At 47.3% G+C, this 20,620-nt stretch overlaps 3 protein-coding genes across 3 annotated transcripts; 1 reads left to right on the top strand and 2 right to left on the bottom strand.

Moving 5' to 3' along the window:
- Positions 1 to 606: 606 nt before the first annotated feature.
- Positions 607 to 3,535, bottom strand: ptchd3b (patched domain containing 3b). The gene is made up of 4 exons (XM_030115153.1): positions 2,819 to 3,535; positions 2,622 to 2,743; positions 2,401 to 2,546; positions 607 to 2,117 (listed from the first exon to the last, which is right to left on the bottom strand). The coding sequence occupies exons 1-4, from the start codon at positions 3,533 to 3,535 to the stop codon at positions 607 to 609; spliced, it is 2,496 nt and encodes an 831-aa protein (XP_029971013.1).
- A 1,351-nt stretch (positions 3,536 to 4,886) lies between these two features.
- On the top strand, positions 4,887 to 9,791 carry rab18b (RAB18B, member RAS oncogene family). Its single transcript, XM_030115698.1, has 7 exons — positions 4,887 to 5,082; positions 5,457 to 5,512; positions 5,650 to 5,711; positions 7,229 to 7,301; positions 7,500 to 7,618; positions 7,749 to 7,815; positions 8,339 to 9,791. The coding sequence occupies exons 1-7, from the start codon at positions 5,015 to 5,017 to the stop codon at positions 8,509 to 8,511; spliced, it is 618 nt and encodes a 205-aa protein (XP_029971558.1). The 5' UTR covers positions 4,887 to 5,014; the 3' UTR covers positions 8,512 to 9,791.
- A 1,984-nt stretch (positions 9,792 to 11,775) lies between these two features.
- On the bottom strand, positions 11,776 to 19,423 carry LOC115405547 (homeobox protein Mohawk-like). The gene is made up of 6 exons (XM_030115152.1): positions 19,236 to 19,423; positions 18,783 to 18,942; positions 18,559 to 18,712; positions 18,167 to 18,463; positions 14,606 to 14,639; positions 11,776 to 12,064 (listed from the first exon to the last, which is right to left on the bottom strand). The coding sequence occupies exons 1-6, from the start codon at positions 19,421 to 19,423 to the stop codon at positions 11,776 to 11,778; spliced, it is 1,122 nt and encodes a 373-aa protein (XP_029971012.1).
- Positions 19,424 to 20,620: the final 1,197 nt, after the last annotated feature.

Raw genomic sequence — 20,620 nt, 5'->3', positions numbered from 1 at the left:
AATCTTTTTTTTATTGAGCTCTTACTGAGCTCAGAGATGTTTGGCCTGAAAATTAGCGGAAACGGCGGCGTGAGCGTTCAGCTCCTCAGTCCGTCCGCTGGTAACGGTGGATTGAATGAGTTCTTGTGAAGGGTGGGGGAGGAGGGTGGCCTGTTCCACTGAGAATGTGAGCTTAGTGAAGGAGACAGAAAGCTCAGACACCGCAAAGTAAAAGAAGAAAAGAATTGCTTCGGATTATCGCAAATTTATTTTCAACAGAGGTTTTCAAAATGGAGAAAATAAAAAAAAAAACATCATTGTCGGAAACTAATTTCTATCTACATAAATGAAGAAAAAAAACCCACTCTAAAGGACACAAGTGATCCCAGTCTCTCTAAACATTAGGACAGCAAATACCACCAGAGGAAAGATCAGGAGAGAAAGATGAAACTGTGCAGCTGCAGCAGTGGAGGAATCAAGTGATCCGCCCTGAGGAGACCAGCTGGAAAACACAGACGCCTCCAGTTGTTCAACTGATGGAAATAAAGCCGAGAATTAATTAACTATCAAAGACTTTAAATGAGTTGTATAAACCTCATTTCACACAGGAGCGTCGTTGCCCTGAGTTCACCTCCTACAGGCTGCGAGGACCGTCAGGAACACTGGAATGAACACCAAGCTGTGCAGCAACCCGAGGGCGCTGACAAGAAGCACGATCCTGAAGAAGGTCCTGAAGATGTAGGATCCAGACAGGGAGAGCGCTGCCACTCCCAGAACCGTGGACGCTGCCCCCTGCAGGATCGGACGCCCCAGGCGAGCCAGAGCATCGCCGACTTTCCCATCAACGTCACTTTTAGCGCTGGAGACAAAAGCGTAGGAAACGTGCGCCGAGAAATCCACAGAAAAGCCGACGCACATGATGAGGTTGATCAGAGAGATGGAGTCCAGACTTACAGCCCACAGCGACATGAAGCCCGCCACGCCAAGCAGCACCGAACAAACCGCTAACGTCACGAGCACAGAGCAGAGAGGGCCGGGTATCAGCACCAGGGACACCATGAGCATCGCCGCCACGGCCGCGAGGACGGTCTGGACGGCGTTCCCCACGATGACGGCGTCCTGGTCAAGGTAGACGAAGGCGGGGTGGAACACCAGCAGCTGCACCGGGCAGGACTCCGCCGCCCTGCGGAGCCCAGTCACCAGCCGCCTCCTGCCGGTTCTGTTCAGCATCTGAACGAAGAAGCGAGACGCCCGGACGTGGCCGCCGGCCGTCAGGTTGAGGTCTGCCCTGAACGTGGGGCTGAGCTGTAAGAACTGGGGGAGGTGGGTGTGAAAGGACTCCCTGGAGCTGATGTTCAGACTCGACGCCTCTGCGTAATCCCGGTAGGATGTGAACCAAGCCAGGGTGCTGTTGACAAAGTCCAGACTTTCAAAGTGTGAAATGCATGCTTGCAGCTGCGCCTGCTGGTCTGGGTCCCAGTAGCAGAAGGGCTGCCTCACGGCCACCATCACACTGCAGCTGTACTCGGAGAAGTGCTCCCTCTGACGGCTGAGATACGGCACGATGTACGAGTCATCCAAAGCCAGGTTCCTGACGTCCAGTCCTTCCTGTAACACCAACACGCCATAGATGCTGACAGCTAGGTAGGCTACGTAGACCATGATCACACAAGCTTTGGTGATCTTATGGGTCAGACATGGGCCATAAAAATGCTCAAAAATATAACTAATGGGATCAGTTTCCTCCAGCTCAGTGTTTTGATCGTAGCGACCCCCGACGCAGCACATCCTGAAGACCTCTGAGCCGGCTGATGAGTCCTCTGGGCTCCTCCTGCAGGTGAACCAGTGCCTGTTCCCGGCTTCCCTCCGTCCATTGATGGCCATGCACGCTCCCAGGAAGGTGATGCTGTACAGATAGCAGAAGCACACAGAAACGCCGGCGTACAGGCAGAAGGACCGCACCGAGCCGAAGGGCGAGCTGCAGCCCAGCAGCAGAGCCAGAGCGTCGGTCAGAGACGTGATGGAGATGGAAACCGCCGCGTCTCTGTAGGCTTCAGCAAGCCGGTCGGGAACGGCGTCCAGAACACGGGTCCTCTGCCAGCTGGAGATCAGGATGAACATGTCATCCAGCCCAATACCTTCAGAGGGAGCAGTCAGAAAGGACATCAGTTATCTAAACTAGAACAGAACAGATCCCAGAAGCCGGGTCGCTGTCCGGTTTGCAGAGTCGATAGGAAAACATAATGGTTCGCTTGGTGCGGTGCTGTAATTAATCACTGATTCATCAGTTATGCTCATCAAAGCTTCTTTTTGTACTATTTGGAATATAAAAAAAACTAAAATCAAAGCTGGGTTCAGTTCTGTCTGAGTGTGCATCAATTCAGGCTTCTGCAGTTCGACTGCACGTTCAGAAAAACCCACCTAATATCAAGAAAGGACAGGAGGCCGCCGTCAGGACGAACGGCTGACCGAGCAGCAGAAGCACGCCCACGGCGCTCAGGACCGCCAGGCCTGCAGAAACAACGCCACACAGCGCCACCCACAGCTTCGTCCTCACACTGTCCAGCCTGGAAGACAGCAAGACAGCCGCTCGGGAGGAGTTCAAAACTCATCTGTGTGTGTGAGAGTGACGTCCTCCTGACCTCCAGCAGGTTAGAACTGAGAATGCGATGGCGACGGTGTAGGTAATGGAGAATAAATGGACAACAGATGATGGCGTTTTGTCGAATTCCCATTGCATTGACCTGGAGGTGGAGTAGGACACCTGGAAATAAATCCACCATTAATGAACAGGAGCATCGTGTTGATTCGAAGCATTACTCGGGGTGATGTTACTCACCTGGATAAGAGAGGGTGATTCATTTGAGACCAGATCGATGAAGCCTCGCAGCCAGACGTCTGTTTTTGCTCCGTCGTCCTCTAAATAGTAATAGAGCTGCACAGCTTTGGCGCTTCTCACAGTCGAGCTCCCAGGATTCATTTCCACACTTCCCAGACTCAGATACACCGGAACGCGTCTGTTGCCGTTGTGGAACCATGGGTAGGTCAGACTGATGGAGTCAATCCTACTGCTGTTGTATTCAATAGCACTGAGGAAGTCATTCTGGACGCAGGATCCCTGAACTTCAGCACAGATATCCACGTATTTGAATGACTGGTTGTGATGTTGCAGCACCATGCCTCTGATTCTGACGTCCACATCCAGGACTTCCTGAAGCGACTCAGCAGTCAGGACATTCCTGCTGTTTGTAGCGATGACAGTAGCATAGCTTCCTCCTCGACTCAGCCTGAGGCGTGAAAACGTAGAGCCGTTTCCTGGAAAGGTTTCCTCCATGTATTTCCTCTCCATCTTGGCCGGTCCACCGACGGGAGTGAACTGCTCCTCGAGGTCGTTTGATGTTCTGTCTTTGAGGAAGTAAAATCCACTTCCCAGGCTTACTGAGAAGCTCAGAGGGACGATGATGAACCACCACGGGTGTGATCCGATAAAATGGCCCATGATGCTGAAGCAGGTTCGAAGAGGACCTTCTATGCAGTCTGAGTGGAATCTGGCCATAGCTGGAAACCCTGCTGGCGTCCCGGCAGTGCTCTTCCTCTCACCTCACTCAACCTGCATGAGGAAAAGAACTGAGGGAATTCACCAGCAGATGTCTTTATGGTGCTGTGGACCCTATTCAGCCACATAATCACAGGCCTGCTGCTGAAAGGAAGAGATGTGGTGACGGGAAAGGCTGAATCAATGAGCCTGTGAAGGAAGGGAGCTGCAGGTCGACTGGCTGCCTTCATGGTGAAACGCTGGTTTCCAGTTGCTCAGCCCTCAGGTGATTCCCTTTTGGTGGCTGAGGTGAGATAAGAGTTAGAAAAAGGGGCCTTTGTGGATGGAAGCGCTGCTTGACAGGCACCAAACAAAGAGGAGTTGTGCTCCATGATGTGGTTCTTTATTCAAATGCAACCCGTTTGTAGATTTTTCTGATTGGACGTCCATGCAACCCTTTTAATCTGTCCTGAAGGGAAAAGTGGCTAACAATACAGAATAGAAAGAGTCATAGATTCAAATGACATTTGAGAAAAAAAAAACAAATCCATTTTTTTTTTAACCAATAGAAATAATGGGAAGTAAATTCAAAAGTTTACAAAATATCAACCTTTTGTCAGCTTTTTGTAACTTTATATAAACAAATAAATGAACAAACAAAAGCATAAAATAAATCTCTTACTGGAATGACTGGAACTGAAAGACCAAACTTCTTAGTGGTTCATATATTCAGGAACACCTAAAATAAAGTAATTAAAACTTCAACAGATAATTCTGAAGTTAAGTGAAATAATGATAATGACTATCAATGACTTTTATTCTTGATTAAATGGCAATACAAGGAAATTCATTTATACAGCACCATTTAGACACAAAGCAATTCACACCGCTTTACATAGAAATAAAAGAAATACTATAAATGAAGGTGCTTTAGTATCTTAATCTGAAGCAATTCGTCTTAAAAAAGGAGAATGAGTATAGTAAAACCATAGAGTAAAACTTAAAACAATTATAGAAGAAGTGAAACCTTCTGTTTAATGAAACCCTGTGGAAATAATAGTGTTTTGACGCCTTCTTTTATGAAGATGCTGTATGTCATTGTACTTTACAATCACAGAATTACAGCATTCATAGAATTTAAACATTTAGTATTTGTTTTTCTATTTCTTTCACAAAAGCCTGAAATTGGAAAAAAAAACAGCAGGACGTTACGTTATGAGATCTTGTTCATTTTACCACAGTGAAAATAACATTTTCTCCCCGAACAACAGAATACTTTGAATCAGCCTAAAAATAATAATTATCACGCATTTGTTTACGACGACAGACACGTCGACGCAGTCCTCCATGACGTCATGACGCGCAGGTGGGGCGGAAGTTACGCTGGCAGTTGAGCAGCAGGCTGTCGCGCGAGCCGATAGCCGCCTGCTCTCGAAAACAACTAAAGAAAAGCTATTTTAAAGCGTCCGGGGTGGAAGTGAAACCAGCCGTGACGAAAACATGGACGAAGACGTGTTGACAACGCTGAAGCTGCTGATCATCGGGGAGAGCGGCGTGGGGAAGTCCAGGTCCGTGTCCGCCGCCCGGCTAGCCGCCGCTATTGTTGACATGTTCTTATGTAAGTTGATTCCTGGCTGCTCGCTAGCCGCGGCTACAGCTAGCTGCTAATGCGGGTCCATACCGAGGACGAGCCCCTCGCGGACCAACGCTGTGATGGTTTGATAATGTCCAGCCGGTTATTCTGAAGAGTAGAACTGGAGCAGTGTTCAGGTTAGCGCCGAGTTATGCTAAGCTACAATGCTGTTGTTTGACGGTAAACAGTCAGAGTTGTGTCTGTTTAGATCCTTCCAGACAGAAAACAGCTGCCAGAGGAGCTCACAGCAGCAGGTGTCTTCTTTATGTCCATGTTTATGTCCATGATCGCTTTGTTTTCTCCTCGCAGTCTCCTTCTGAGGTTCACAGAGGACACGTTCGACCCTGAGCAGTCGGCTACAATAGGTTTCTGCCACCGACACGCTCCTTTTACTCACACACACAATAAAATACGCCGTATTCTATTATATATCTATAGTAACACACATTTTGGAACATGAGTTTATAACTGATCATGTGTTATGTTTGTCATGACTGAGCAGGAGTGGACTTTAAAGTGAAGACCCTGGCAATAGACGGAAACAAAGCGAAGCTCGCCATTTGGGTAAGAAGAAAAGAAATAATCAATATTCTCCACTGTTTTTTATATTCTGGTGTTTGCTCTTATCTGCTGTCAGGTGACCTCCTCAACTCTGAAAGTCCCTCATGACAGAATGTAATATCAACAGCAGCCCTGAGCTGTGAAGCAACAGAGGAGGTCAGGAGGATCAGCTGCTGCTGTTCTGACAGACAGCTGGATGTTAACACTGCAACACCACACTTCATTGATGTGACTCTTTTCAAAATAAAGTTTAAAATACTTCATAGAATTAGTGATGATGATGATAATAATCTATTCCAGACTTATAAGATGCGAGGTGTAGGAAGAAGAAAAGCTTCAATAAAATAGCAAGAATCCTATACAAACGAAAATAGCAGCAGAAAGTTGTGTTTAAAAGGCTGTGTTTTAATGATAGAGACATGAGGACTCATGAATCTTAGTCCTCTGCTTGACAGTCTGTGGTTACTACCTTATGGTTAAAGTATCAGAGGATTCTTAAGACAGGTGGCAATTAATGCATGGATGATCATAAATAATAATTCTAGGTTTAAGATTCCTGGATGACTGTGAAAACAGTGAGCTCCAAAGAACAAACCCTGAGCTCCGAATGTTGTAACTTACAGCTTCCAGGTCATGACCTACCTGTGTTGTACACAAGAGTAGGTCCTTCTAACTTCTGTTAGCAAAAAATAGTATTACAGAACCTTTTTAATTCCCTTAAATCCTCAATAAACAAGATATCTCCCAAGTGTCTTAATTTCTCCAAATCCTCATTATGTAGGATATTCTAATGCTGTCTAAACTTCCCTAAATCCTTCACAAATTCCCCGCAGTGAGCTGGAATGCTGTTGCAACTTTGCACGTTTTCACCTCTTTGTGCGGCTAACTTTTCTTTAAGCCATTTACAAAGAAAAAGTTGTGCTAAATATATTCATGGGCACTGACTGAATCTGAGTTCAGTAAGACATCCTCGCCACGGCTCCATCGATTACAGGAAGTCAGTTACAGACAAACAGGAGTAAAATCTAGATTCTCCAATAACCTGTCAGGCATGTTTTGGACTGTGAGGTATAAAAATGCACAAAGATCTCCAGGTCTGGACTTTAAAGCTGGGATTTTTTTCACTGCTAACCACAACTATCTTATTGTAGACCGTTTCTATTTATTCTTTGTTCTTCGGTAAAGAAAAAAAAAAAAAAAAACCAAAAAATATGTTGAATTTTCAGGCTTCTCCACAAGATGGCATCATTGTACAACCACAATTGCAGAGTGGAGTTGGAAATAGAATGAACACAATTTCTTCTTGTCAGTATTCCAGGATGGATCTCTGCTTCATGAAGTCAGCTGTTTTGTGAACTGAGGAAAATGTGAATCTCAACTGCATTTGTACCTTCTAACTATGTGTTTGTTTTGTTCTAATAGACTTTTTCCCCTGCATGATGAAAAGTGAAATGTTGTGAAGTTTGGAGTCACACAGATATCTGTATATATACATATTTTTTTTTTTTTTGCTTTGACAGGACACAGCTGGACAGGAACGATTTCGCACCCTGACGCCCAGCTACTACCGCGGCGCACAAGGAGTCATCCTCGGTAAAGAGTTTGATTGTTATGAAGTCTAGCATTCAAAACACCCTCTCTCTCTCTCTCTCTCTCTCTCTCTCTCTCTCTCTCTCTCTCTCTCTCTCTCTCTCTCTCATCCTCTCTCGGTCTCTCCAGGTGTCATGTTTCAGGATGTTTTTCTGCTGACGCTTCACTGACGTCGTGTTTTGCGCCTCCTGTTGTTTCCAGTGTACGACGTGACGAAGCGCGACACCTTCACCAAGCTGGAGAACTGGCTGAACGAGCTGGAAACCTACACAACGCGCAACGACATCGTGAAAATGCTGGTTGGGAACAAAATCGATAAGGTGATTGATTTAGCGCCGGCAAACGCAGTGCCATTGACACGTTGTGGTCATGTGACCGGCAGCTGTGGACCGGCTGTCTGCTGGTGATGCTCCGCACAGATAACTAACAGGGTGTTGCTTTGGCTTGCAGGACGATCACGAAGTGGACAGAAACGAGGGTCTGAAGTTTGCGAGGAAACACTCAATGCTTTTTATCGGTGAGTGTGTGTGCTTGCCGAGTTCAGTCGCTCATTCAAACCAAGAGAGCCTTAAGATGTGACGTGAAGCCGTTGAAACTTGCTGTGCCGGGCTCAGACGTCAGGCCTGCAGTTGCACAGTTGGAAGAAGTGGGCTTCACCTCCGTGGTTGTGCTTGTGGCGCTGTGGCGTTCCTGAGCGTCCTGCGTTCTGATTCCATGCTTGCATTTCTCCAGTCCGCACCTGTTCCTGATTCTCGTCTTCGATCCGTCCCCCGCTGGGAAATTGGGTTAACGTTCCTGTGCAGTTTCCATTTTAGAAAGGCTGAGTAGAGGGACAAGGGGCGGGGCCAGGGGCGGGGCCAGGAGACGAGGCGCAGTGCGGATGTGTTCATCCTGCTGTCGGCTCTCGCGTTCATCAACAAGCATGTTTTAAAGATCTTCGTCACAGTAAAACCAGACGTCCAGCTTGAGGCTCTCCACTTTATCTTTTCTTCGTTTGTGGCGTTTCGGGGAAACGCCTCATTAACCCTTCCTGTCTGCAGAGGCCAGTGCCAAGACCAAAGACGGCGTCCAGTGTGCCTTTGAGGAGCTGGTGGAGAAGATCCTGCAGACCCCGGGGCTCTGGGAGAGCGACTCCCAGGGCCCCAAGGTCCGCCTGGGGGAGCAGGAGCAGGGCAGGGGCGGGGCCTGCGGCGGATACTGCTCCATACCCTGAAGGAGGAAAACGACGAGGCGCCAACCTGAGAGGAAGGACCGAGCGGAGGGGGAGGGGGAGGGGGAGGGGGGGTCCGTGCTTCAGGAGAGAAGTCAATGGTTGGAGTGGTTCCGTCGTTCCGTGGACTTTGCTGTTTGCACACTTCCATCTCAACATCAACTGTCACTATTTCCTGTTTCACACATGGTTGAAGGAATCATGCAGAGAAAGCCTTTCAGAGGAAGTCGGGGGTCAAATCGGCCTCGTGAGTTCATGTCGGGTTCGGATTGATCTTATTGGCAGTGATCCGGCTGTACGTTAAGGCGCCGGGTTTCCAGCACGGCGCCCGGAGCCTGAACCGATCTGTAGCTGACAGGATGGCGCCTGTCAAACGTAATCCAGAATAATTCATTCTAATCAGTGTTGTAAGTCCTGAGCCTGTTCTGACGTACGCAGAAAACAGGAAGCTTCATGAAACGCGACCTGGACCGAGTCCTGGTGGCGGAGAGTGGTTTTGTAGCCGAGCTTCCTGTGCACGGCGCACCAGAACACTGTGAAAGAAGAAATGTGTCCCAAAGAAGAAATCTCGGCATTGTTACAGAAACCCTCCATCTTTAACCTGAAGCTGCATTTGATTCATTTGCTGTTGATTCCCATCTGATCATCTCCTTCAGAAAAGATAGAAACTCCCCGTTTTTCTGTTTGATTCTCTTTTCATTTATAAATCCGAGGTGGATTAATCCTCCGTCTTGTGGGATCTTAACCCTGATTTTTTTTTTTTTTTTTTGCTGTCGTCTTTGCATGTGTGATCTGGACCATAACCTCCAGAGGAAAAAAAAAAAAAAGAAGTTTACACTATCAAGACTTGTTGCAATAAAAAAAAAACGGCCCTTTTACTCACATCGGTTCACTTTTTTGTCACTTCACTCTCGTTAGAATAGAAAATAAGGCAACATCGGCTTGACCCTGTATTTTCATTCTATTTAGTCTTTTCTTCGCGTTCAGCCCCTCTTTATGTTCTGCTGCCGGATTGAAGCCATTTTTCCTTTGTGTTATGAGAGCATTCCTCGGAGCGTTCGTTTCAGTATGTTAGTGTGCTTCTTGTTTTTTCCTGATGTAAACTGGAGCTGCTCTTTCCCTCCAGGGTTTGTTTTTGTCTCCTGTTCCTTCGCCTGCATCTTTCTCATTCATATAACGTAACGTGCTAAACTGATCTCTGCCTTAACACTCAGACGTTTGCTGGAGTCACGGTCAGCTGCTGTTTGAATTGTTTCAAACTGAAATAAATGACGACGCCGTCACTCAGGCCTTGGTGTTGTTTGATCGCCGCTCGGCTTGTCCGTGGTGTCGGAGCTCGCCTTATTAGAAGCAGCTTCGCAGAGGAAACGGCCACGAGGCGCTGTTTCCACAGCGCTCTGCTGATGACGAGCATCTTTAGATGCACGGCCCAAAACACTCCTCCAACATCACGTCCAGAAGACCAGAACTGGGACACTTGTGGAAAAACCTTGTTAATCGTGTTTTGTTTGAAGAAGAAAGGAAAAAGTTCCAGTGTGAGATTCCAAGCTGAAGCTCGGTGTCGGGATGTCCTCAGATGGACGAGTGTGTCGTCGCACGCTGACCATCAGACTCTTTCCTCTTGTTTCTGCAGTACTGTGTCGGATGCAGAGGTCAGAAATCACGTGACGTTGAAGCTGTTACACTGACGGTGTCAATGGAAACTAAAAGCAGGATTTTCCATTTGCCTCAGACTGGACGATCACGATGCTGTTTTAGACTGACGCCGTTCATTTAAATGTCCAGTAGATATGTTACAGTCATTAAAACACTCATACGTAATCGGTTGATTATTATTTTAACTACTTTCACGCCCCTGGCCTCTTTCTTCATTATTATCTTTAAATGTGTTTCTCTTGTCCTCACTTCTTTATTTCACTTGACTTAAATTAATCACAAATGAAATGGTTGATTAAAACAGAAAATGTACCTGAGATCTACTGAACTGACCAGTAGGGGGCAGCGGAGAGGTGAATCAGGTGAAACGTTTCTTACTTATAGCAAGGTAACCTATGTTTAATATATTATTAGACTTTAGACTTGTATTTTTAATATCGTCCTTTTTTGGGTAGTTTTCTGTAAAAGCTGCTCCAGTTTCAATGCCAAGCTGCTAAAAACTTTATTGCTGTTGTTTCCAGAATCATGTAACATCATGTAGTGTTTTTGGGCATTCGCTCTGTAATAAACCAACATGCAGTGCGTGTCTCTCACACCAGTCAGAGCGAGGAGGCGGCTGGACGTGGCTGGTTTACAGGATGACGTGGAGCCGCTGTTGGAGTGAAAACCTCCAGATGTAGTTTGAATCACCACAGTTTCCGCTTCGCGTTACAACAAGCAAACCAAAAGATGGAATTCCACTCAGCTGTCCGTCCGTCTTTTAAAGCTCTTTGTTAAAATCACGATGGCGTGCGATCCCCAAACCGACTGTGAGTGAGGTCAGGAGGTCACGCACAGGACAGGTCAAGAGTCCACCACAGGACACACACACACACACACACACACACACACACAAAACAAGAAAGCCACTCACACTCACACCAGCAATTACAGCAATGTTGTTAATCTCAAATGCATGTTTGGATAAAACGGACATGTGCTCAGGGAGAACATGCAAACTCCACAAACAGATCACTTCTAATTCATCACTCCCCCCCTTTTTTTTTACAAACGATAAAATGTTTCCTTGTTCAAACATGAGGGAATCTCTCAGCTGGATAATCTCCACTACCTGAAAAACCTCCCGGCTTGGTCTGGTGTGCCACCTTCATCCTCACATCCCTCATCCCTCCTCTCATCCCACATTACAACTTGCAAATATGCCATTTCACATGAACACATGAAAACTGCCGCTGAACACAGCGCAGGAAAACACAGCGGCAGTCTGGGCTTCTGCAAAGCCGTGATTTAAAGCAGACGAGCGGTCAGAAGATTTCACATTGGTTTTATTCAAATAGCTGCTGTCAGACTTGAGCGTTGGACGATGATCCAGAGTCCTGAAAGTTAATATAACTTACTGCAACAGAAGGAACAGAGTAAAAACAGGCCAAGCTCGACGGCGTTGGGTGAGTGTTTCCACTGACAATATAACAACCATTGAGAACGTAAAGTTTAATCAGCGTTACAGAGCAGCGGTCTCAGAGCTGTACAAAGGCTATACTGCCAGGCACTGAGGCGTCTGGGATTTCTATATGGAGCGGCGTTCCGAGGCCAGACGCCGTCGTCTGCCGTCTACACGCTGCTTTCCAGGGCCGCTTTGACGGTCTGAACCTCGGCGATGTGAGAGGACTTCTGGATGATCCGGCTGGTGAGGACGGGCCCCGCGGAGCAGCTCTGTCCCGAGACACCTGTCCTCATCACGGGGAAGGGGCCCCGACCGGCGGCGCCGGGGGCCGTCGGCCCCTGGGCCAGACTGGTCAGAGCCACGGCTGCATGGATCTCCCTCCAGCCCTGGTCATCCTGTTTCTGGGGACCTTCCTCCTCCTCCTCCTCCTCCTCCTCCTCCTCCTGCTTCTGCTTCCTGTGAATATATTAGAGAAAAGTTGAGCTGGAACTGTATTTTATTAAAAAAATTTCTTAACCACCGTTCTGCTGCTTGTTTTTGGCTGTCCTGCTTCCTGTTTACTGCTTCCTGTCTCCTGTCACGTCATCACGTCACTACGTAGGAGGGAACGCACGGCAGAATAAATAATCCCCGTTTAATCCGCTCCGCTGTAGCGCTGTATACATGAGACACAGAGCGGATTATCGATCGGTGTAGACGACCTCCATCAACCGGATCCGAAATACAATCCGGTCCGAGTGAAGCGGATCCTCTCAGTGTTTATATGAACCTTTTTCAATCCGCTTCACCTGCAGTCCCATTATACGGAGGGTTTTTGGGTCCATGTAAACGTGGCCACTGTACCAGAGTCCAGAGCGAAATCCAGCTGCTTGGTCTCCTGTTCAGAGGCTTAAAGTCGCAGGGTGGATGAGACGTGGCCGTACAGTACAAGCAGACCAAACTAAATGAGCTGTAATGCAGCTCTCGTCCAACATGGACTGAAAATAGTCAACAGAGCTGGACGGCCTGCAAGCATTCTGGCCACAGTCCCTAAAACCAAAGTCTCTAAAGCTGTGAATCTAGCTGTAACAGGTCTGAAGGCTGAACAGACCAGAAACCGCAGGAGCTGTCATTACAGAGGGGGAACAGAAACACACACACACACACACACCGCCGCTGCCCACTCCGGTGAGGCTGATGGAAGAGTTCTCCAGCCTTAATGAGCACTTTCAGGGAAACTGCCCAGATGCCCTTAGAAAGGAAAAGATCTACGCTGGAGTCTTTGAGAAGGGGTCACACATACACAAACATTTCTACTAGATGAACAAATACTCCTTACACTGGATTACAGCTGGTGTGACAGCCATCTGTCCAGGACTTTCTTTTATTTTAATATCCAGACACCATGAAGACCAGCTTTTCCTGTCATTTCAATCCCTCCCCCTGCAAATCATCAAGCATTTTATTTCAAGTTTTGCAGTATTTTCTTTTGTGTCCTGCTTGTTTTTGGAGTTTCAATTCTCCGCTTGTCTTGTGAACTCCTTTCTGCACATGACCTCTGTTTGAAGAAAACATCTGTAAAGCTTTTATTTTATATGAACTGTCTGCTTTCTGCGTGTGGGTCTCTATTTTGGATTATATCATCTCACCAGTATTTCCTCCTGTCACTACACTACTATTCAAACCTCTTGCTGATAATCCAAAGATAGAGTGAAAAGATCAAATCAGCTGAGTGTCAAATTATTGATACTGAAGCTGCATAAGATGACCTGAAGAGTGATCGAGTGACATTTAAAATCATAAAACCTAACCTCAGGGTGTGCTTTTCTTTTCCTCCTTTTTTTTTAATTCTGAAAAAAAAAAACATTCAGAAGTTTCAGGTGTGATCTGTGTCATTGCTAAAATCTACGCTGGTCGATTCATGGTGAAAACATATATTAACAAGTTATTATGCTTCTTTGTGCTCGTGTGCAAATCAGTCATCACCATCAAAAACAAAGGATTCAAGAGTCTATCACGAAAAAATGTCAAATTAAGTAGCAGATTTTTTTTTTTTGTACTTTTGAGAATCAGGAGTTGATTGGTGTTTTCACTTCGAGCAAAATCTGACTAAACAACGTCATGTTTTAGTCAACAGCAGCAGAGCAGGAGCACTACTGCGACAACACACATTCAGAAAGGCTGTCTCACCACGGTCTAAGTGTGTTATGTTTGAATTGAAATATCCGTCCACTGATTCAGACTAGGGATGTCAATGTTTACAAGGTTTTCTACTCGTGTGACAGGAACTTCTAACCCACGTGTAACCGATTGCACATGATGTCATAGATCTATCTTTTTCTATTGCAGTTGCGCTATATGACCACTAGCTGTGAAATATTAATGCAAAATTACGAGATTGAGTCGTTTATGCGAAGATTGCTAAGACGGAACAACTTACTAAACATGGTGTCTGGGCGTAGTAATTTCAAAAGAAAAAGTAGTTCCCAGTATTTGCTTCAGTGTCGTAAAGCTACAATATTATTTGTTGGTGTTCCACAGCGTAGTGAATGTGGGGATTATAACGTGTCCACCAAAGTGTTTTAGGGTTGTTGGATTTTGTATTTGATGAGTTTGATGAGAGGAACCAAAAATACCATCCACTTCCATTGTGTCTGTCCTGAAAACCTTCCCCGACTCACCTCTGAATAAACAACAGCTCGCCCTCACAAAAAAAGTAAGTATGCTGTTCGAAATGACTAAGGAATTGCGCTAAATGGGCCAATTTGCCAAAATGTTGAAGTATCGCTTTAAAGGTCAAGGAGCACTGCTGGGGACTCAGGGTGTCTTTGCAGAGGCTGCGTAAAGAGGCCAGCTGTCCATTTGTAACTTTGCTATTGAGCAAATTGCTTTGGGTCAGTGAGCTGCAGGCTGAGATCGTCCAGAACCAGAACCAGAACCAGAAGGGCTTCTCACTCTTCAAGTTGAAAAGAGCACAGAAAGTACTTCACGGCTGGAAGAGTGAAACGGAACACGCACCTGTCACACTGCGCTGAAGAATAGTCCACCGTGTCTGCAGAGAGAAGAGAAGCTCAGTGAAACGCTCAGGAACATGAATCACTGACATGGAGGTGAAATTACAAACAGATCCATTCGGAGCACAATCAGCGTTTGGAGCAGACCGAGTTCGCCTCAGATGTTAGTGATCAATAGTATCCATGTAAACATGCTTCTAATTTGCAGCATGTGTGAGAGAATACACACGTCTGTGTTTGTGTAACGGCATCTCTGAATATTTGTGCGTTGTTTTATGACTTTATTATGCGACTCAGATGGGAAAGTCAAATTTGCCAGTGTTGTATTTGTGTTGAGTTTTTTTTTTTAATGGGGGAGAATATCCAATAACAGCAATGTGTTATGAAGACACACACTTTTTTCCATAGCGTTAGAAGACTCTGCTCGCACCTGTAAAGTTTTTTCTGTCCCGGACAATAAATTTAACAATAGAGGCAGGAAGTGAGTGAAATCGGAGGGAGAAGCGGAGGTCGGCCTTTCCCACAAATAAAATCTATCTGGAGAAGAAATCTTCAGGAGAAAAGAGGCTTTCTTGGAAACATTATACCTCTTGCACAACGTCTGCCTGTGGTCATGTGCATAAGTGTGTATTATATGTAGAACAAATTTTCCATTTCAGGACTGAACTGCTGGCTTCATCCAGTGGAGCAGATAGAAGCCGGTCAGAAGGGATTCCTCTTCAGAGAGCAATAGACGGGGAAATTAGAGGCCCGCTGTGAAACTCAGCCCTTCAATGCTAACAACCCCAAACATCCTCATCTCTGACTCCTTCATGCAGGCCGTAGCCAAACGCCGCTGCTTCTTCATAGTAAATCATTTCACTGCTTTATGGTTTCTGAGCCGAGCATGCGTTTCTCTTTCAAGCGATTCCACATATAGCCAAAAAAAAAGTGGTTCAGCCTGACTGTTGTTTGTATTACTGTGAATAACGTGGCTTTGCCTCAAGTTTCAGCCTCAGATTTGCAGTCGGGTTCAGTTACGGCGGATTTTACAAGCTGGAACTTGAAGCCACTCACTCTGCTGCAGCGTTGACTAGCAGGTTTTTTGGTGCGGTTTATTTGGAAAATCAGCCGATTTCTCTCTGATTAAAATATGATTCATGACTGAAACTAACGTATTAATGCATATTGCTTTAACAGTATAGACAAATTCATGCAGCCTTGATGCTGACACTATTTTTTTCCCGTCAGTTTCTCTGAAAAGCAGTATTTTACGTCAAATGGCCACACGGCGCTGAAATAACTGTACTTTCCCAAATCTTTTCCTGTCTGATAACGTCTGTGTGGCTGCTTTGGGCTCGTGCTCCTGCTGCAGGTTCTGCCTCCTCTCTGAGAAATGACGTCTCCAGGAGCAGATCTGAATCCGTCCACATTCATCTCTCAAGTCAGCAACGTCCAGCTGGCTTCATGTGTCGGTGCCTCGTTGGAATGTCCTCCAACACAGCGTTCCTGGATGCAGATCATGTATGTATTTAAGAAGGAGGCTCTCTGCATGCATGTTTTCCTTTCAAACAGAAAGGCTGGAAACGCAGCGAGGCCTCGGTCCAGATATGTTTTTCGTCGTTCTGCCGCCAGTAAAACATAATTCTGGTCACATTTACGGCTCTCCAACCTTCTGGAGGGGAAATTCTCCACTTGATGTGTGTAGCATGTAATATAAAGCAAACATTTCTGTACATTAAACAGCAGCATCACTCATTCATCAGACTTTTACAGTCCATGGGAATTACACTGATATCTTTAAAGCGCCTCTGTAAGATGCTGTGTTGGTGGAACTGCTTTTTAGTGAAACACTTTGGCTTTAGCGCCCGCTTCAGTCGTCTCCCGGGTGGAATATAAACGTGTTAATGGCGCTGGTGCCTGTCATGAATCTGGCAGCTTGACTTTCCACTTCACCTCCACATAGGAGCCCTGCTGGGTCGCAAACGCCATTAACACAGCCGTAGGGATGCATTAAAGGTTTGCACAAACATTTTCACCAGCGGTGCCGCATAGTACGGAATGACAGCATGAAAAAATAACAGAAGGGCTTTAATTAGGAGGGTATATTAGATGTTTATAGGGCTGGTTTACTGTTTGGAGAAGTTCAGTGAGATTAGAATATCGATACCAGAACGAGGCGTGTGACAGGTATTGAACCTGTTCAGTCACATTCACCCATTCACCTTGGGGCTGAGCATATTGACATTGAGCCTGAAGCCTAAAGATGTGACTCAGTTTTACCGTCTGAGCCACAGCCGCCCCGAAGTGCCCCTGAAATCCTCCCATTAAACATTTGACCACCAGGAAAGACAGATCCTTCACATGTACCGGTTCACAAAGCCAGTCTGTCCACAACACACCTTCACCTTCCAGAATAACTTCTCCACTTTCAATTTCCTCACAATACTGACTTTATAATTAAAAATACCGACAGGATGTATGTCCTGTCCCAGTTTCGGAGTGAGGTTTTGGTGTTTAGGCGTGAAACTGATCTAGAATCTTTGTCAAATTACAGCCTCCTTCAGTAGATTTCAGCGGGTGGAGCTGGCAGCCAGAGCCCAGCAGACCCAGGGAGCTCGGCTACACCCGCTGACGGAGAGCTGCTGCTCTGAGTGACAGCTCCTTCCCCGACACAGCGCTCCACTTCTGCCTCTGGCTCAGACTTCCACTTCTCACCCTGGGAAGAATAAAGTCTCAGACGTTCGGTAATTGTCCTTCAGACTGGCCTGGACATTTCCACCATGGCAAGGAGCTCCGAGCGGAACAAACGGCACATTCTGGAGTGTGGAAATGATCTCTGCGGTGAGCGGCGGCAGCCAGTTCCAGCTTCATCCAATTTTAAAATGAGGGATTTCGGCGTCTGCGTGAGCCTTTATTAGTGCTGTTTGTGGAGGCTTTGGCGCCGGGCCTCGGCGGATCTGGGGCTTGTCAGCGCTCCCTACAGGTCTGGAAGGGCACCCGGGTGTCAGACTCCCTCCCGGCCTCTCTGTAAGCTTTCTAATTGAATTTTGCACAGCTCCTGACTTTCACTGCAGTGTCAGAGATTTATTAACGTCGGGGAAGTTTCTGCTCTCATTTTACTGTACGCTGTGGCTTGTTAAAAAGAGAAGGAGGGGAAGTGGAGCAGTTAAGCTGTCAGTCTGATTCACCTTCAGTGTAAATCAGCAATTAAAAGAAAAAAAGAGATTTCCATAAATCGGAGGCGCTGCCATTTCTTTGTTGAGTATTTTGCAATTATTTAAGACAGCCTACAAAGATCCTTCATTTGATGGACATGTTTGTCTCTAGCTGTGTGTGTCATCTACACCGTGAGGCTGAGAACAAAACCCAAGCTGCTGTTGGTGCAGAACAACATCCCATCATGCCTTGCGCCTTCCCATTGGATGCAGGATGAGCGTACTCCAGCGCAGCACGACTCATCACACACTTACAGAAAGGAAAATATGCCTTTCACCGTTATTTGTCGAGATAATCCTGAATTCTCCTGCTAACCCCTAATGAAGCGTCGGGTGTTTCCCTGAGTCCAGACCGAAGAGCTCCTCACCCATGCGGTATACAAAGTTGGCCTCGGTTTCGTAGGACGACGCCGGAGACGAGCCGGCGTCCCGATCGCAGTCGTTGGAGCTGAAGGACTCGGAGTGGCTCCGCCTCTTGCGGGCGTGGGCCCCGCCCTCGGCCCCCTCCACCGCCATCATGTGCCGCAGGCTGTCGTTCAGGTAGCGGTTCAGTAAGCTGCTCTTGTACTTGGACGGGGGCGAGGCGGCATCGCCGGGCTTCTCCAGCGAGGACGACCTGCCGAAGCTCGGCTGGCGGACGGGAGCCTGGAGGGGACACTCCTCACCTGCAGCAAGTCAAGCAGAAGCAGGACTCGTCAGAAAAACGAGGCGTCTTAATGAGCTCAGGTAACGGAGCGATGGCGGCGAGTGGAAGCCTCACCGTCGGAGTCGGAGGCACCGCTGCACACGCTCAGCCTCTCGGCGTTTCCCTGGATGTATTTATTGTACAGTTTGATCCTCAGGGCCCAGCTCAGGTCCGGCTGCCTCACTGTGTTCTTCAGCCTTCGGCGGGCGTTGGCAAACCAGTTGGAAACCTTTGAAAGGACATTATTGAGGGCGGCAGTCCGAGCTCGTCTGGAGTTCTGTCGTCCCCCTCCTGTTTACCTGCACCAGCGTCATGTGAGAGCCCAGGGCCAGCAGCACCTTCTCCGTCTTGGTGGGGTACGGGTTGTCCCGGTGTTTGTACAGCCAGTGTTTGAGCGGCCGGGCCATGTCCTGCAGCACCTGCCTCTTGTGGCGAACTTTGACCCCGCTCAGACGAGACCTGGAGGAGTCAGAGAGCCACTGGGAGTTTCACGCCGTCCCTCCAGCCCACCCAGAAAGACTTCCACCTCAGTCTCACATCCGCCCAAATCACTCCTCAGACGGCAGCCAGTTTCTTTAAAAACTGTTGTTTACAAAGGTTATCAACAATAGATACTGTTGGTTGTGAGTTTTATCCCACATTTATTATAAGTCTTTATAGATCTTTACAATCTTGAATAACTGTGACTTTGATAGGCAAAGATTCTCCTGCTTTATTGTGAGCCGTGCTTTAACAAAAGGCAGGAGTCCTACCCGTATGTCCTGTGCTGGGTGCCGGAGCTGTCCTCTCTGCTGTCCTGGCAGCGCTGCAGCTCTTCCTTCCGTCCCGTTAAACTGGTCCGAGGCGAGTCGGCGCAGCTCAGCCTGCTCCTGTCCGCCGCTCTGCCGCCGGCATCCGGATGAAGCCCGGGATCGCGCTCCGTCGCAGCGGCTGCGTTCATCCTCCAACAGGCGGAGTGGTCCTCCATCAACAGGTGCAGCAGCAGACCAGGTGTTCTGAGAAGAGGTAGAGTCCCATTCTGGAGGTTCAAGGTGGAAGTCAGTTCAAAAGTGGTTCAAAAAGTTCCTTTTTCCTTGTTGGGTGTCCACTAGAACAGAAGGCGAGCGAGTGGGGAGAGCATAATGTTTGTAAAGTCAGGAGATGTTGTGTGGTTTCGTGTCAGCTGAGCAGAGTTCAAATAACCTGCTGCTGTGCTGCTATTGGCTCGTCCTCCAGCCAGTCGCCTCCCTGGAAGGACTGGGAGAGGAAAACTCACAGAGCAGCAGCAGCAGGACTCCTCGATATGAAAACTATTGCACACGACTGTGAGCGAAGGCGGTCATTAGATTTACAGCTGGGATGTTGCTGCTGCTGACTTTCAGCCTGTTAAGCACTTAAGCACGTCTCATAGTTTCTGCATGAGGCGCTCATCCTGTGGTTTCACCAAAAATCATGTCAGCAAATAATACTGCATGTTTCACCAGGAGATTCTGGAAATTTATGGGTGTAATTACATGGTCGCTAATAGCCAGAAAAAAAACCACCGAGCGGTGCCTCGTATTGGACAGTGTTGTTCTAAAGCGGGATATGGGGCGAAAATGGCCGCCACCTCCGCAGATCCCGTTCTAAATCGTAGTGATATGTAGTCTGAGTGTGTTTCACACCGTCTGCAGACCAAAGGAGGCATCCAGTCACACGGTATCTACCTGTGGTCCACGCTGGTCCTCATTCTGGAGAAGCTGGACTGTGAACAGTTATCAGAATCCAGACTGACAGAAGTTTAAGGCTGTTATTAGGACATGTGGAAGACAGCGAGCCGGCCGGGAGCCGGAGGCTCCGACGCTCCGGCTCAGCTGTCATCCAACGTATGTTTTTCCTCTTGACGTCTAAACACTCTTATATAAGACTGTTTGGATACACAGTGATGACTTCGCCATGCACAATCATAACTTAATAATCTTTAGGCAAACACTTGTGATAAAATGTGTTTTCGTTCGTCCCGGCTTAAGTTTAAACTTCGGAAAATGAGGTTTGAGTCCAAGCGGCACTTGTTGTCCGTCTTAAGCGAGCCCAGAGCTCCGCTCGGCGCTCGTCAGCGAGGAGGAGCTGGGGTTTCAGGGCTTTCCGAGCTGAAAAACACATGGGCCAGGAGCGTCCC

The sequence above is a fragment of the Salarias fasciatus genome, chromosome 18, assembly GCF_902148845.1.
Source record: "Salarias fasciatus chromosome 18, fSalaFa1.1, whole genome shotgun sequence".
Taxonomy (NCBI): Eukaryota; Metazoa; Chordata; class Actinopteri; order Blenniiformes; family Blenniidae; genus Salarias; species Salarias fasciatus.
Note: the sequence above shows the minus strand (reverse complement) of the source record. Positions and strands in the feature narration are given on the sequence as shown.

What these genes read in the sequence shown, in the direction of transcription:
- rab18b (XM_030115698.1), top strand. Translation starts at nt 5,015, where the DNA reads ATGGACGAAGACGTGTTGACAACGCTGAAGCTGCTGATCATCGGGGAG. An exon ending in TGAGCAGTCGGCTACAATAG is followed by an intron (nt 5,513 to 5,649) that starts GTTTCTGCCACC and finishes ATGACTGAGCAG; the next exon opens with GAGTGGACTTTAAAGTGAAG. An exon ending in ACACTCAATGCTTTTTATCG is followed by an intron (nt 7,816 to 8,338) that starts GTGAGTGTGTGT and finishes TCCTGTCTGCAG; the next exon opens with AGGCCAGTGCCAAGACCAAA.
- LOC115405547 (XM_030115152.1), bottom strand. Translation starts at nt 19,423, where the DNA reads ATGAACGCAGCCGCTGCGACGGAGCGCGATCCCGGGCTTCATCCGGAT. An exon ending in ACCCAGCACAGGACATACGG is followed by an intron (nt 18,943 to 19,235) that starts GTAGGACTCCTG and finishes TGACTCCTCCAG; the next exon opens with GTCTCGTCTGAGCGGGGTCA. An exon ending in CAACTTTGTATACCGCATGG is followed by an intron (nt 14,640 to 18,166) that starts GTGAGGAGCTCT and finishes TTCTCTCTGCAG; the next exon opens with ACACGGTGGACTATTCTTCA.
- ptchd3b (XM_030115153.1), bottom strand. Translation starts at nt 3,535, where the DNA reads ATGGCCAGATTCCACTCAGACTGCATAGAAGGTCCTCTTCGAACCTGC. An exon ending in AATCACCCTCTCTTATCCAG is followed by an intron (nt 2,744 to 2,818) that starts GTGAGTAACATC and finishes ATTTATTTCCAG; the next exon opens with GTGTCCTACTCCACCTCCAG. An exon ending in TCAGTTCTAACCTGCTGGAG is followed by an intron (nt 2,547 to 2,621) that starts GTCAGGAGGACG and finishes GCTGTCTTCCAG; the next exon opens with GCTGGACAGTGTGAGGACGA.